Genomic DNA, 14,450 nt, shown 5'->3' with positions numbered 1-14,450 from the left:
AGAAAATGTGGTACATTTACGCAATGGAGTATTACTCAGCAGAAAAAAACAATGGAATCTTGAAATTCCCAGGTAAATTAATAGCACTGGAAGAAACCATCCTGAGTGAGGTAACCCAGTCACAAAAAGACAAACATGGTATGTACTCACTCATACATGGATTTTAAACATGGATCAGGAGAGTGCCAGTCTGCACTTCCAATGACAGGGAGTCTGGGAAACAGCAAAGAACATAAAAGATATGCATGGTACCCAAGAGAAGAGAAATGAGGCAAGATCCTCTGAATAGATAGGGAACAAGGCAAGGGGTGGGGGGAAGGGGGAGCTGGGAAATGGAGAGGGGGATAAGAGGAAGAGAGAGTAGGTCATGGGGGAACAGGAAGGTTGACTGGGGGGGTAGGATAGGGGGAATAGGGAATCATAGGTTAGAAGACAGATCAGGCACCATTGTGACCTCTAGTGATTTAAAGGGATGACACCAATTGGCAAGCTAAGCAATAGTGTAGAGACCACCCAGAATGCCCATTCCTGATAATGAACTTGATGTCTATAACCATCCTGGAGCCTTCATCCAGTGACTGATGGAAGCAGAGGCAAACACCCACAGTTAAACACTGAACTGAACCCACGGAACCCAGTGACAGAGAGAGAGAGGTGTGATGAGCAAATTGGCAAAGAATGGGCTGGCAAAAACAGCAGAGACAGCTGATTCGAACAGGAGATAGCTCTTGGACCCCAGACCGACAGCTCAGAGGCCAGCATGGGACTGATCTGGACCACCTGAACGTGAGAGTCAGTGAGGAAGCCTGGGCTACCTATGGGGTCCTGGGCAGTGGATCAGTGTTTATCCCTGGAATACTAACAGGCATTGTGTGTCCATAACACAAAGAGGGATGCTCTCTCAGCCTGGACTCTTAGGGGAGTGCCTGGACCCTACCCTGAGTGAAATGACAGACTCTAGATATCCCCTATGTGGAAGGAATTGGCAATAGGGTGGGAGGATGGGGGGGGATGACGAAGGGGTGCTGGAGGAGGGGGAGGGAGAGGGAACTGGGATTGACATGTAAAACAAGCTATTTAAAATTAAAAAACAAAGACCATGCCTCATACTTTTGTGGAACAGAACTGGTGATTTCAAGTGAAGAAGCCATATCTTCTAACCACACTACAATTTCTCTGACATATATCATTTCAAAAATGACTTTTGTTAAACTTACTCCCCATACAGGTTGCCACTATTAAGCCCAATGGAGAAAGTCAACCACACTGCAAAGACCCAGGTTACTGAGTTTATTCTCTTAGGACTCACAAACAGCCCCAGCCTCAAGGCACCACTCTTTGGAATATTTTTAATCATATACTTGATCCCACTGATGGGCAATCTGGGCATGGTTATTCTGACTCATTTGGAATCTAAACTTCATACTCCTATGTACTTTTTCCTGAGACAGTTATCAATCGCTGATCTTGGTTACTCCACAGTTATAGGTCCAAAAATAGTGATAAGATTTGTTTTGCAACACAGTACCATTTCTTACACTTGGTTTGCTGTACAATTGACATCCTTTGAGATTTTCATCATCACTCAACTATTTATCCTTTCAACTACGGCCTATGATCACTATGTAGCCATCTGCAAACCTCTTCTCTATGTGATCATCATGTCAGGGAAAGTACGTTGGGCACTGGTACTGGTACCCTATCTCTACAGCATATATGTGTTGGAAGAAATATTTCCAAGAAGACAAAGCTACTGTTTTTTTATTCCTTGAAAGTTTACATTGCGTTTAGATTGTACATACTCTTAGTCTTTCTAGCAACTCCTATTGGACCATCTCCTTCACAAAATCAATTTTATTCCCTTCTTCCCCCTTCAATTAATTGTTTATAACCTAGTGAATATTTTGAATTTTTTGTTTAGTAAATGGGAATGTTAGTGAGAAATCATGAAAAGGAAGGGAAAAGGGAGAAAGGAAGGGAGAAGAAAGAGGAGAAAATGGAAGAGCATAAGGAATAAGGAGAGAGAAGAGGGGAGAGAAAATATGAATGAGAGATCAAAATATCAATAGTGCAGGAGGTCACACACAGGTTTTCAACAGATAAAGCCAAAACAATCTTAGGTGAAAAATGTAAATATATAAATTTTAAAGCATTTTCTTACCTAGAAGATACAATCCCATGCTATTTTAAGTAATTGTTTACATACTTTATAAGTAATGAGTAACAGACAATGTTTCCATACAGCACAGTTACTGTTGATTTGTATCTAAACTCTGCACTCAGGGAATGGCCTGATAAGTCATTTTATGTGAGTTTATCTCAGTGGTTTACTTCCAAATAGTACACTATTCAAAGTAAAAGTGCCACATGGCAGTGGAGAAAATTGACGAGAACTAACTCAGCTAAGACGTAGATTAACATAGCCAATGATAAGTCAAGTCTCCAATGGGTCTTTCATTATGATGTGAACCAGTTAGCAATCTATTACATATACCTCTTTACCTAAGCCTGTAATACTAATTCAAGTATGAGAAAGACTGAGAAGAAGCCCAACAGAGTAGCATTGCAGAAAATACTACCCAGTATATTTCCCAAATACCCATAGCATACAGAGAAAATGGGACAGCACAGAGAACATTAAGGAGATAGACTAATTGCATGACAATTTTGGATGGGATGTTTGAGCCTAATGGATATAAAACTAAATTCTGAGTAACAGATGTAGTCTTTGAATGGTAACTAAAGTATTTGATGTTCATCAAACATACTTTTGAGACATAATGTGGCATCCTTTCATTTCTCCCGTCATCATATGGACTTTTATCTTAAAATAAAATCTAGAGCCTGAGGATGTCACTGTACTGGTGAGGTGCTTATTAATTATGGATGAAGCCCTAGGTTTGATCTCACCATTGCTTTGGATGTGAAGCACAGTTCATGAAATTAGACTTGGATTCAGAATGTGTTTTCTTTTTCTCTCAGAAGAGGCTGCTGACAAAACAATTCCATATTAAAACAGTTAAGAGTAAAAAAGTAGTATAAATTCAACACTTACAAACCACTGTGCACACTTGGACAAACCACATCCCCCTCCCATGCACATACACAACCACACAATACAAAAATCTTATATATTGCACGTTACAGATGATTGACACTTCATTAAAAATTCAGACCTTCTGTTTGTGACAGCACACACTTATAACTGGAGCTCTGAAGAGGAAGATCAAAAGTTTTAGTCAGCCTTTTACAAAAAATTGAAAACTGCCTATATGTCAAATTTGTGGCCCTTAATGAGTAGAATAATTCATGAAACCTCAAATCATAAATTGTATCACTAAAAAGGAAATATATTATGTGAGAAATTTAAAAACACAGACTTCACATTTCTTAGCTATGTTGATGTGTGTTTTTGTTTCTAGACAACATGTTGTGTTTTTATTTTTCAGTGATTTATCTGATGTTTACATTTATCAAGATAAACATTTGGAATTGTATCAAATATGTATTTAATTAATGGGATTATGATTATCTGAAGTTACAAAGTCTCTAAATTACTTAACATAATTACATTATTTAAATTGCCCTATCACTTATAAGGGAGTGGTTTTACTTATCATTCCCCAGTAATAACTCAGAAGGGAATAACAGATTAATAACAGTGTTTCACTGCAAATCAGCCCAGTCAGTGGGAGAAGGCATGTTTTTTTTATTTTAAGAGCCTGATAATTAGAATTCATATAGGCAAACTTTACAAACTTAAATCATGCAACCAAAAAATGCACTGTAGAGTGAATACTGATTCTTCTTTAATGTGAATGAACACTGGAGTTCTCTGAAGGTGAACTGAAGTGTTATACAGCATGCTGGATTCAGTACCCTGGCAAAGTGGTTTGAATAAGAATGTCTCCATAGTCTTGGACATTTCAACATTTGGTCCCCATTTAGTGATGTTGTTTGGTGCTGTGCTAGAAGAAGCAAGTTACTGGGTCAGTCCTTTGATATTTAAAAGCCTTGTGCTGTTTCAAGTTTAATCTTTCATTTCTTTCTTTCTTTTTGTATGCCTTCAAAGACATCAAACTTAGCTGCTATTCTTGAAGCCATCTTGCTACCATATCTTTCTGCTATGATGGAGTTTTACTCTCTGAAGACAAGCCAAAGTAACCTGTTCCTTTTTGAGGTTTCTTCTGATCATTCTGCTTTATCACAGCAACAGAAAAGTAACTAACATTCTTGGGCAGACCACTCTACGCATTAATGACATGGTTGTAAGAACAGATGTCTCTTAGTTGATTACTTAATGTAGGAGGCAAATCTACCCCACTCACTAAAATATCATCCTTTCTGTCAAAGTTAATTCTGATCATTACACCATTATGATATAAAAACAAACATTTCAAAACAAACAACTCTATTTACCAAGTTGAAAATCACAGCAGATTTCTAACTCATCCCAAATTTCATATCCTATATTCAAGGCCTACCTAGAAAACACATTTTTTGAAAAATAAAGAAAAATGAAAGGATGAACACAACTGCCAAACTTGCAGGTGTTCACAGACTCTAAACCAACAGCTTGAGAACATGCATGGAACTGAACCAGGCTCTCTGCACGCGGGTGACACTTTGAAGCCTATTCTGTTTGTGGGACCCCTGGTAGTGGAACCAGGATTTATCTCTAGAGCATGAGCTGTCTTTTAGAAGCCCATTCCATATGGTTGGATGCCTTGCTCAGCCTTGATGGGGGAGTAGGACTTGGTCATGCCTCAAATGGATATACCAGACTTTGTTGACACTCAATGGGAGGCCACATTTTCACTTATCTTTTTTTCATCTGTCTGTTGCCTATGGTTCAAAATTACTTTGTTAACATGTAAAAGAGATTCGAATCATATGTGTCCCCAGGGAATTATCCTAAAATGTTATTGCTGATGTCACTGGAAAACAGAACTTGATTGGTTTTAATAAGTCTTAGGATCTCAAGATGAGAACTAAATATTAGTTTATTTAGTAAAAAAAGAAAAATTGAAATAATTCATTATTCCTTGAAAGATATTAATTTCTACACATACTGGCTAGCTTTGATGTAACAACACAAATTACACTCATCTAGAAGAAAGGAATATTATTGAAAAATGTCTTCATAGGATTGACCTGTAGTCAAATTTGGATTATCATTGTTATTATTAATTTTTGATTGATGATTGATGTGGCAGGGACCATATCTCTGTTACATTGGATGGTATAGCAATGCAGGTTGAGAAGTCATGAGGAGCCTACCAGTATGCAGACCCCATCTTCATCTCTGTTACAGTACCAGTCTCTAATACCTGCCCTGAATTTGTGATTGACTGTGATCTGCACAGAAATGATCAAACAAACCTTCTCTTACAAAGTTTTAAGTTATGTCATTTATCACAACAATATAAACCTTTAGAGATGATATTAGATGGTTAATGTTTGTGATCCCAACCTAAAGATTCAGAGCTGGGAGTAGCATGGGCTAAATAGCAAGACCTTGTTTCATAAGAAACCAAAAATAAGTAAATAAATAAAAGAATAGAAAAAGAAAACATGTATTGGTGTATTCTATATACATAAAAGCAGACTGGGAAACACATCTCTTTAGGGTATAGTAAAGTATTAGGTACCACTTGTGTCATTCAAAGTGTAAATACATCCTTTGGATTTTTCCTAACTCCTATAGATGTCCTGAAGATTCATGGATCAGACAAACTGCACCCACGTCACACATTTCATTCTTGTGGGCCTCACAGATCATCAGGAACTGAAGATGCCCATCTTTGTGGTATTCTTATCCATCTATCTTTTCACAGCAATAGGGAACCTGGGATTGATTCTAGTCATTAGAGTAGATGCAAGACTCAACACGTCCATGTACTTTTTCCTTAGCAACCTGGCTTTTGTTGATTTCTGCTACTCTTCTGTCATTACACCCAAGATGCTGGGGAATTTCCTGTATAGCAAAAATTTCATATCCTTCAATGCATGTGCTGCCCAGTTAGGCTGCTTTCTCACATTCATGGTATCAGAGTGCTGGTTACTGGCTTCCATGGCATATGATAGATATGCAGCCATTTGTAACCCTCTACTATATATGGTCACAATGTCCCCCGGAATCTGCATTCAGCTTGTAGTTGTGCCCTATAGCTATAGCTTCCTGATGGCATTGATTCACACTCTTCTCACCTTCTGCCTGTGCTATTGTCATTCCAATATCATCAATCACTTCTACTGTGATGACATGCCTCTTCTCAGACTAACTTGCTCAGACACTCACTACAAACAGCTCTCTATTTTGGCCTGTGCTAGAATCACATCCATTTCTTCTGTTCTGATTGTTTCTATCTCCTACATGTTCATTTTTTCTGCCATTCTTAGGATACACTCAGTTGAAGGAAGACGCAAAGCCTTTTCTACCTGCAGCTCCCATATGATGGCTGTAAGCATCTTCTATGGAACTCTTATCTTTATGTACTTACAGCCAAGTTCTGACCACTCTCTTGATACAGATAAGATGGCCTCTGTCTTCTACACAGTGATCATCCCCATGTTGAACCCCTTGATCTATAACCTCAGGAACAAGGATGTGAAAGATGCCCTGAAGAAAGTCATCAACAGTAGAAACTGGACTTCTGTGTTTAGAGAACTAAGAAAAGATTTTTAATAAACAAACATAGATATTCACCCTTGCTCTTTTCCCCCAATATTGCGAAATTCAAGATGTCATTTTTTTTCTTTTTTTTTGGTTTTTCAAGACAGAGTTTCTCTGTAATGTTTTGGAGGTTTTCCTGGATCTAGCTCTGTAGACCAGGCTGGCCTTGAACTCACAGAGATCTGCCTACCTCTGCCACAAGAGTGCTGGGATTAAAGACATGCGCTGGCAAAGCCCAGCTTTTTTTTTTTTTTATTTAAGTTAGAAACAAACTTGTTTCACATGTCAATCCCAGCTCCCTCTTCCTCCCTTCCTCCCTCACCCTCCCCACCAGGTTCCCCCAAGTCCTCCACCCAATCTCCACTCGGATCCCCAGGGAGGGTGAGTCCCTCCATGGTGGATCTCCAGTAACTATCATTTCATCCAGGGCAGGGTCTAGCCCCCCCCCCAAGAGTCCCGGCTGAGAGAGCATCCCATATTGTGGCATGGGCACTCAAAATCTATTTGTATGCCAGGGATAAATACTACATAGATTACCTAAGCCTCCTCACTGATACCCACATTCAGGGGGTCTGGGTCAGTCCCATGCTTTCCACACAGCCATCAATCTTGGGTCCAAGAGCTCCCCCTTGTTCAGGTCAACTGTTTCTGTGGTTTAAACTAGCCCAGTCTTATGCCAAGCAATACTCCATTGTGTAAATATACCACATTTTTTTATCTATTCTTCAGTTGAAGGACATATAGGTTGCTAGCCAGGTTCTGGCTATTACAAATAATGCTGCTATGAACATAGTTGAACAGATGTCCTTGTTGTATGAATGTGCATCCTTTGGGTATATGCTTAAGAGTGGAATTACTGGGTCTTGTAGTAGACTGATTCCTATTTTCCTTAGGAATAGCCATACTGATTTCCAAAGTGGCTGTTTGAGTTGGCACTCCTACCAGCAATAGAGGAGTGTTCCCCTTTCTCCACATCCTCTCCAGCATAAGCTGGCATTGATATTTTTGATTTTAGCCATTCTGACAGGTATAAGATATTATCTCAGAGTTGTTTTGACTTCCATTTCCCTGATGGCTAAGGATGTTGAACACTTTCTTAAGTGTTTTGCAGCCATTTTAGACTCCTTTATTGAGAATTCTCTATTTAGTTCTGCACCCCTCTTTTTAATTGGATTATTTGGTGTTTTGGTGACTAGCTACTTTAGTTGTTTTTATATTTTGTAAATCAGGCCTCTGTCAGATGTGAGGTTAGTGGATATCTTTTCCCATTCTTTGGGCTGCCGCCTTGTCTTGTTGACTGCGTCCTTTATCTTAGAGAAGTTTCTCAGGTTCAGGAAGTCCCATTTATTAATTGTAAATCTCAGTGCCTGTGCTACTGGAGTTATGTTCAGGAAGTGGTCTCTTGTACCAATTTATTCAAGGTCCCTCCTACTTTCTCTTCTAAGTGGTTCATTGTGACTGGATTTATGTTGAGGTCTTTGATCCATTGGACTTAAGTTTTATGACAGATATGGATCTATCTGTAGTCTTCTACATGCCAGCATCCGGTTATGCTAGCACCATTTGTTGAAGATGTTTTCTTTTTTCCATTGTTATAATTTTAGCTTCAAAACTAATTTAAAAGGTTAAAAACAATACTAAACAAAACAATGAAACCACTTTTAACTTTTTTAGTGAATATAAATATAGGCATTGTTACTAAACAACAGAAATAATATAACAATGAAAAATCAGGAAAAGATGACAATCCCCAAATCAGTATATTAGAGCAATGACATGATAAAAGAGTTTAAGATCTGTGGTTTATACAAGCCAAACAGTTACATTAATTATTTCTCAACTGATTTGGGGTGTCTAACTGGCATAGACAGTAATTTTTCTTGATAATCTTTCTTACATCATTCTTCTAAGTAGATCCTTTGGGATAGTGTCACTGTTAAAAACCTGTATTTTGTTGCTGCCCAAACGTCACATGCAGAAGAAATAAAAACTCCTGCTTTTCAATTAAGCTCAACAAACATGTTTTGACATTAATTCTTCCTTCCTTCCTTTCTTCCTTTCTCAGCATGAGTATTCAACCCATAAGAAAATTTCACATCTATGCTTTAAGGAGGAGCTTATCTCTTATTTTATATTTCAGTATCTTAGCCAAGCAATTCAAAATTAGAAACAATATCACCAGTGCATGCCATTGCCCTAATGTAAACACTAGCCTTAATTTTAATGCTATATTATCATTATAATAAAAATAGAGCAGACATGCCAGTGCAGACAGAGGGAAGCCACCAAGGCCTCACCTCTATAAAAAGGAATACGGGTACCTAAATAATGCTGAAAGTAGGAGACATAGGCTCCCCAGTGTCCCGCGCTACCATCTCGCCAGCAAGAACGACGCAGGACACTCGGATCCTTCTGCAGTAAAGCTTTAATACATCTTGAGAGATAGATGATCAGCTTCTGAGAGGGAGACCCCAAGCTAAGAAACCCAGCCCCTTATATAAGCCTAGGAGCTCCGAGTGAGATGTGTAGAGCCGGGATTGGTGGTTTGCTCATCACCCCAGATGACGCCACGGGAGAGGCACAGCTTAAACGGTGAACTCCAACTGACAGCGGATGTCAGCGCCATCTTCTAATGGCGATAGCAATAGCAAGGGCGGCTCCTCACACCCCAGGAAACATCACACAAATTGGTTATCCAATAGCAAATACTTAGTAATGAAAACATATGCACAAATCATATTGTACAGATTTCAAAGGTTGTATTTGTGTATTCAGGAATATAAATGTATAATTATATATGCATATAACAAAAATTAATACAAAGAGAAGCCATAAACTGAAAAAGAGCAAGGAAGTCTATATAGGAGGTATTGGAAGGAGAAAGAGAAATGGGAAATGATATAATAATGTTAAAATTCTAAGTATATAATATTCCAAATAAATGTATAACTAGATATTGTGTAGCAGAATTAACATGTCAAGAAAGTCTACTAGTGTAGAAAGGATCAGTGATTTATCTAACTTATGTGTATTTTGTGAGGAACTACTGAGACTCTGTGTTATTGAAACACTAGGAAAAGATAGGACATTTGTATGTCTTTCTCTGAAGATGATATATTTTTATGGCTTTGATTCAGTATTAAAATATGCATATGTTCAAGCAAATACATGTGCAATTATGTAAATATATGCATATATATACTTCGGCACAGGACTAGAAGTTCAAAGCAGTCTGGGTATAAGGAAATGTGATACGGTATTTCAGAAAAGCAATAAAATAATCACCCAAGAAAACAGGAAATGGTTAAAGGGAAGCCAAGTACATTTGTGTTCCTAGAGTTGGTGGCAAGACTGACAGGCCTGGGGTGGAGAAAAGAAAAGAGCTAACAATGCAAAATGAGATCCTATGAGATGGTGAATATGCTGCACTTTTTTGGCAAAGAAAATAGTGAGTTCAGTAATCTTTCAATATTTGGACAACCACATCTCTATATATGAGGGTATAATTTTGGACATTTTCATTTTGTTCTGTGGTAACCTTTTCTCGTGTTTTCAAGACAGTGTTTTTCTGTGTAGCCCTAGCTGACCTGACACTCAGTTTGTAGACCAAGCTGTCGCCAAACTTGCAGAGATCTGCCTGCCCCGGCCTCTTGAGTGCTGGGATTAAAAGAGCATGCCAGCACTGCCCTGCCTGTTGTAGCTTTTAATACGTTTGCAACACTTGTTTATGGCTTAAAATATCCTCATACTACCAACAGGCAGATTTACAAACTAAAGCAAAATTTTCTTTTTCTTATTTGAAAATGTTTCCTTAAATTGAAGACTGATCTTCATTTATTCATATCAGAGCAAAAACATATACGACTAAAACTTTTTCTCCATGTATTTAAAAAATTTATATTCCCAAGCTTAATGATGGCATAGAATGAAGCCCTTGTGTGTGTGTGTGTGTGTGTGTGTCAGAGAGAGAGAGAGAGAGAGAGAGAGAGAGAGAGAGAGAGAGAGAGAGAGATTGTTGTGTGTGTGCACATGTTGGTTAGTATAACAAGTGTGTATAATTGTGAAGGTAAGAGATCACAACTCTAACTTCCTATCTGTCCTATTTTGGGACAGATTCTTCAAAAGATATGTTTCAGTTACACTGACTGGCCAATTAGCTTCAGGCAGCCTCCTGTGTCTGTTCAACCAGTACCTGGATTACAGGTGAATGCTGTCACTGTTCCTGACTCTAATGTGGGTGTTTGAGTTTTGAACTCAAACTTGTCTACTTGCTTAGCCAGCAAGTACTTTAGGCATTGAGCCATCTCAAGAAACCCTATAATAAAATTCTTTGTATAAAATATATTGAAATTGAAAATAATTACCCAAAATGTTGTACTTGCCCTATAAACATCTCAAATTAAAACAGAAATAATTTCATTGTCTGAAACACTTAAATACGTTAGTCAAAAAGAAAATTGTTACAGACTATTAGTTGAAGATGTACTACATTTGTTTATGCTGTGAAACTTTTCTTTAATTATGAAAGATGTATTGCATTCTTTTATGTTGCATTTCTTTAACTCTGTGACAATGTAATACTTTACTTTTTTAAAATACCTAATTGGTCTATTGATGGGCTGAATGGCCAATAGCAAGGCAGGAGAATGAATAGGCAGGACTGGGATGTAAAGAGAATGAATAGGAGGAGAAATTTGGGGAAAGAGGGGAGAAATAAGAAAGAAGAAAAGCAAACACCAGGGATCAGCCACCCAGCTTCAGAGCAAACCATAAAGTAAGAAATAAAGAAAAGATATACAAAAAATAGAGAAAGGCAAAATCCTAGAGGCAAAAGGTAGATGGGATGATATAAGTTATGAATAGTTGGCTAGAAACGAGCCAATGTAAGGCCACTCATTCATAAATAAAAATAAGCCTCTGTGTATTTGCTTGGGAGCTGAGTGGCAGGACAACCAAGACCAAAGAGTAAAAGTAAAACATAACCAATTACAGAAACCAGAAACTGCTAGTAGTTTTTTTGTATAATGTTTTACAAAAAATGCTATCTATAGAGCTATTAATGTATTTCACAAATTTGATTTAATTTTTCATACAGAGAAATATATTAAATTATGAGATTTAGTACCAAGAAAAATTCTGTATGTTATATTACCTTGTACATAGGAAATAGTCTAAAAAGACAGGCAACTATATGAAGACACAGCACTTAAAGTACAATACTGGTGAAATAACATAGATATACCTTGTGTGTCTGTGTGTGTGTGTGTGTATGTGTGTGTGTGTGTGTGTGTGTGTGTGCACATGCATACAAAGAAAGTGTCGTCATCTAAGTAAATTGACATAAATCCGTTGGGAAGCAGTAGTCCTTTTTAATAAATTATTTTTAAATGCATAAATTCAATGAGTGTGAGCATGTAATGTATCTCACATATGAAGATTACTATAACTATCTCACACAAAATCTGATATAAATATTTTATACATACAATGGTAGGAGTTACTGGTACAGATACTCTAAACACCTTTGATTCATTGTCTATGCTGTTATCATAGTCTTTTCCTCCCTTCTGGGCATCTTTCTTAATTTTTATTTGTTTTTTTTCTTTTGTTGTTTATGATTCTGTTTTTTGAGACGACTGAGTATAAATCAGCCCAGCATGTTCTTTCTATATAAACCAGGGTAACTTTCATTTCCTGATTCCTGCTACTTTCACTTCTCAAATTCTGGGATTACAGTCATACATCACCATCCTTGAATCTTTCCTTCTGACTATACTTACCTTTCATTTGTACATCATCTGTACCCTTCTTATTGCTCTGCCTGGGGAGACATGCAGCCATAATGAATATATATTCATGAGATGTTCTCAACTTTCTTAAAAAGCCTGTTTATTAATTCCAGCTGTCTAATCTCACTTCAGATACTGAACCTTTTCCAGAGTCTTCTCTTTCATTTGTAAAATGGATATTTCACAAGTAGAGTTTAAAAGCCTAATATAGTGTCTAACATCATTCTACCCACATGCATTTATAAAACTATTACAAACATTTGTAGGTGACTGGAAACTGTAGGATGAGGGTCCTAAACAGTGTGGTGTCAAGAGGAATGATACAGGATTGAGAGATAAAGAAGACAAAACAGTAGCTGGGAACAGGGCCTCTTGCAAAATGTGATGACTTACTCCAAGCAAGTTTATTAAAACATACAACATCTTGTGTACTGTTTGAAGTAGAAGGAATGAGGCAAGGGCAGCAGAAAACTAAATTAAACAAGTTGCCAAAGACAATCCTGTATGCTTCAGACACAGTTACCTCAGAACTGATAACCACAACCCAAGGAAAAGAGTCAGTTTCCAGAAAGGGAAGCCTTTAGTCCTTCCAGGAAGTGACTTCTGGCCTATGCTGGGCTTCTCGAGTTTGCTTCTAGATAAGGACAAAGACCTAAAGTTCACTTTGTCCTTTTAATTGGGCCTTTGAGAAAGCATGGGATCCATCTGACTCCCAACATGTCATTGGCTGTCATAATTTCTTCAGGGTATATAGTAGATGTAGAAATGAAGAAGAGAATTCTGTATGTTTTCTACAGAAGCGAAATGTAGCTTGTGTCATATAGTTATGGTGATGCCATTAGAATAGATTGTGGGGACACCAGACCTTGAGCAGAAACACACTTCCCCTTCGGCCTGGGAGCAGGCAGCTGTGTAATGTTTACTGAAAGCAATTCAGTGCTATAAAGCTCTTGATAGGGCTCAGATAAGGGCTTGCTCACTGAGATACCATGACTTTCACACCCCCCTATGGCTAGATGCCTCTTCCTGTTCCCCTGCTGTGTCTCCCCGACTGGGGCCGGAGATTAAACCACCAGCCAGGAGGGTGAGAAGTCTGGAAAGAATTGTATGTAGATGGATGGCAGAAGTCCTTAAAAACTATGTGGAAGGATTTGGCAATAGGGTGGGAGGGAGGGGGGAAGGGGAGTGCGGGAAGAGGGGAGGGAGAAGGAACTGGGATTGACATGTAAAACAAGCTATTTAAAATTAAAATAAAAAATGATAAAATAAAAAAAAAAGGGAAGCTCTTTTTTCTTGGAGAGACTTCTCCAGAGAGACTTTTCTCTCCTAAGTGGACTTGGAATCTCCTCCTAAGCTGACTTGGGAAGCATAAAGTTTTTCTTAAAGCAACCAACCGGTCTCTGTGTCATCTATCCCAACCACCTCGCTACATTCTCGGATGCAGGCCGCACAGCAGGTGCGACAATAGATTATTTTTTGGATTAATGTCAACACTTTGTGATAAATATTTGTATTAAATATTTAAAAGATTAATGTTGAGTTGTAACTAAGAAGTACAAACTTCAGGAAAATACTAAACCAGAGAAGTGCATTTTATCCTGATATGAGTTTAGTGTAAGAGAAATGTCTCCAAGAAAATACCTCCTCATAATCATCTCTTGCTCTTACTCCAAAATCGTTAATCAACTTACAATTCAACTATAAATTTATGTTAAAAATTCAATATGTTTCACTATATTAAGATAATACATTCTTGTCGAATATTGCATACATTCTTTTCTATTGATTTGCACATAGATTTTGTGAAGATTCATGGCTCATATAAACTGCAGTGCCTCAGATGCTGAGCTACCAGAAATGAAAGAAGCATAGCTACTAGATGTCCAAAAGACCTCTCTAAGGTGACTTTGCCAGTAATTATGACAGGAAGGTCAGCAACACGGAGGATCCAAGCCAGTTCCACTGCACATAAATGGGAACCTATT

At 37.9% G+C, this 14,450-nt stretch overlaps 1 protein-coding gene across 1 annotated transcript; it reads left to right on the top strand.

Moving 5' to 3' along the window:
• Positions 1-1,247: 1,247 nt before the first annotated feature.
• LOC121140275 (olfactory receptor 8K1-like) lies at positions 1,248-6,688 on the top strand. Its single transcript, XM_040744969.1, has 2 exons — positions 1,248-1,720; positions 6,178-6,688. The coding sequence occupies exons 1-2, from the start codon at positions 1,248-1,250 to the stop codon at positions 6,686-6,688; spliced, it is 984 nt and encodes a 327-aa protein (XP_040600903.1).
• Positions 6,689-14,450: the final 7,762 nt, after the last annotated feature.

The sequence above is a fragment of the Mesocricetus auratus genome, unplaced genomic scaffold (assembly GCF_017639785.1).
Source record: "Mesocricetus auratus isolate SY011 unplaced genomic scaffold, BCM_Maur_2.0 Super-Scaffold_100004, whole genome shotgun sequence".
In the NCBI taxonomy this organism is placed as follows: Eukaryota; Metazoa; Chordata; class Mammalia; order Rodentia; family Cricetidae; genus Mesocricetus; species Mesocricetus auratus.
Note: the sequence above shows the minus strand (reverse complement) of the source record. Positions and strands in the feature narration are given on the sequence as shown.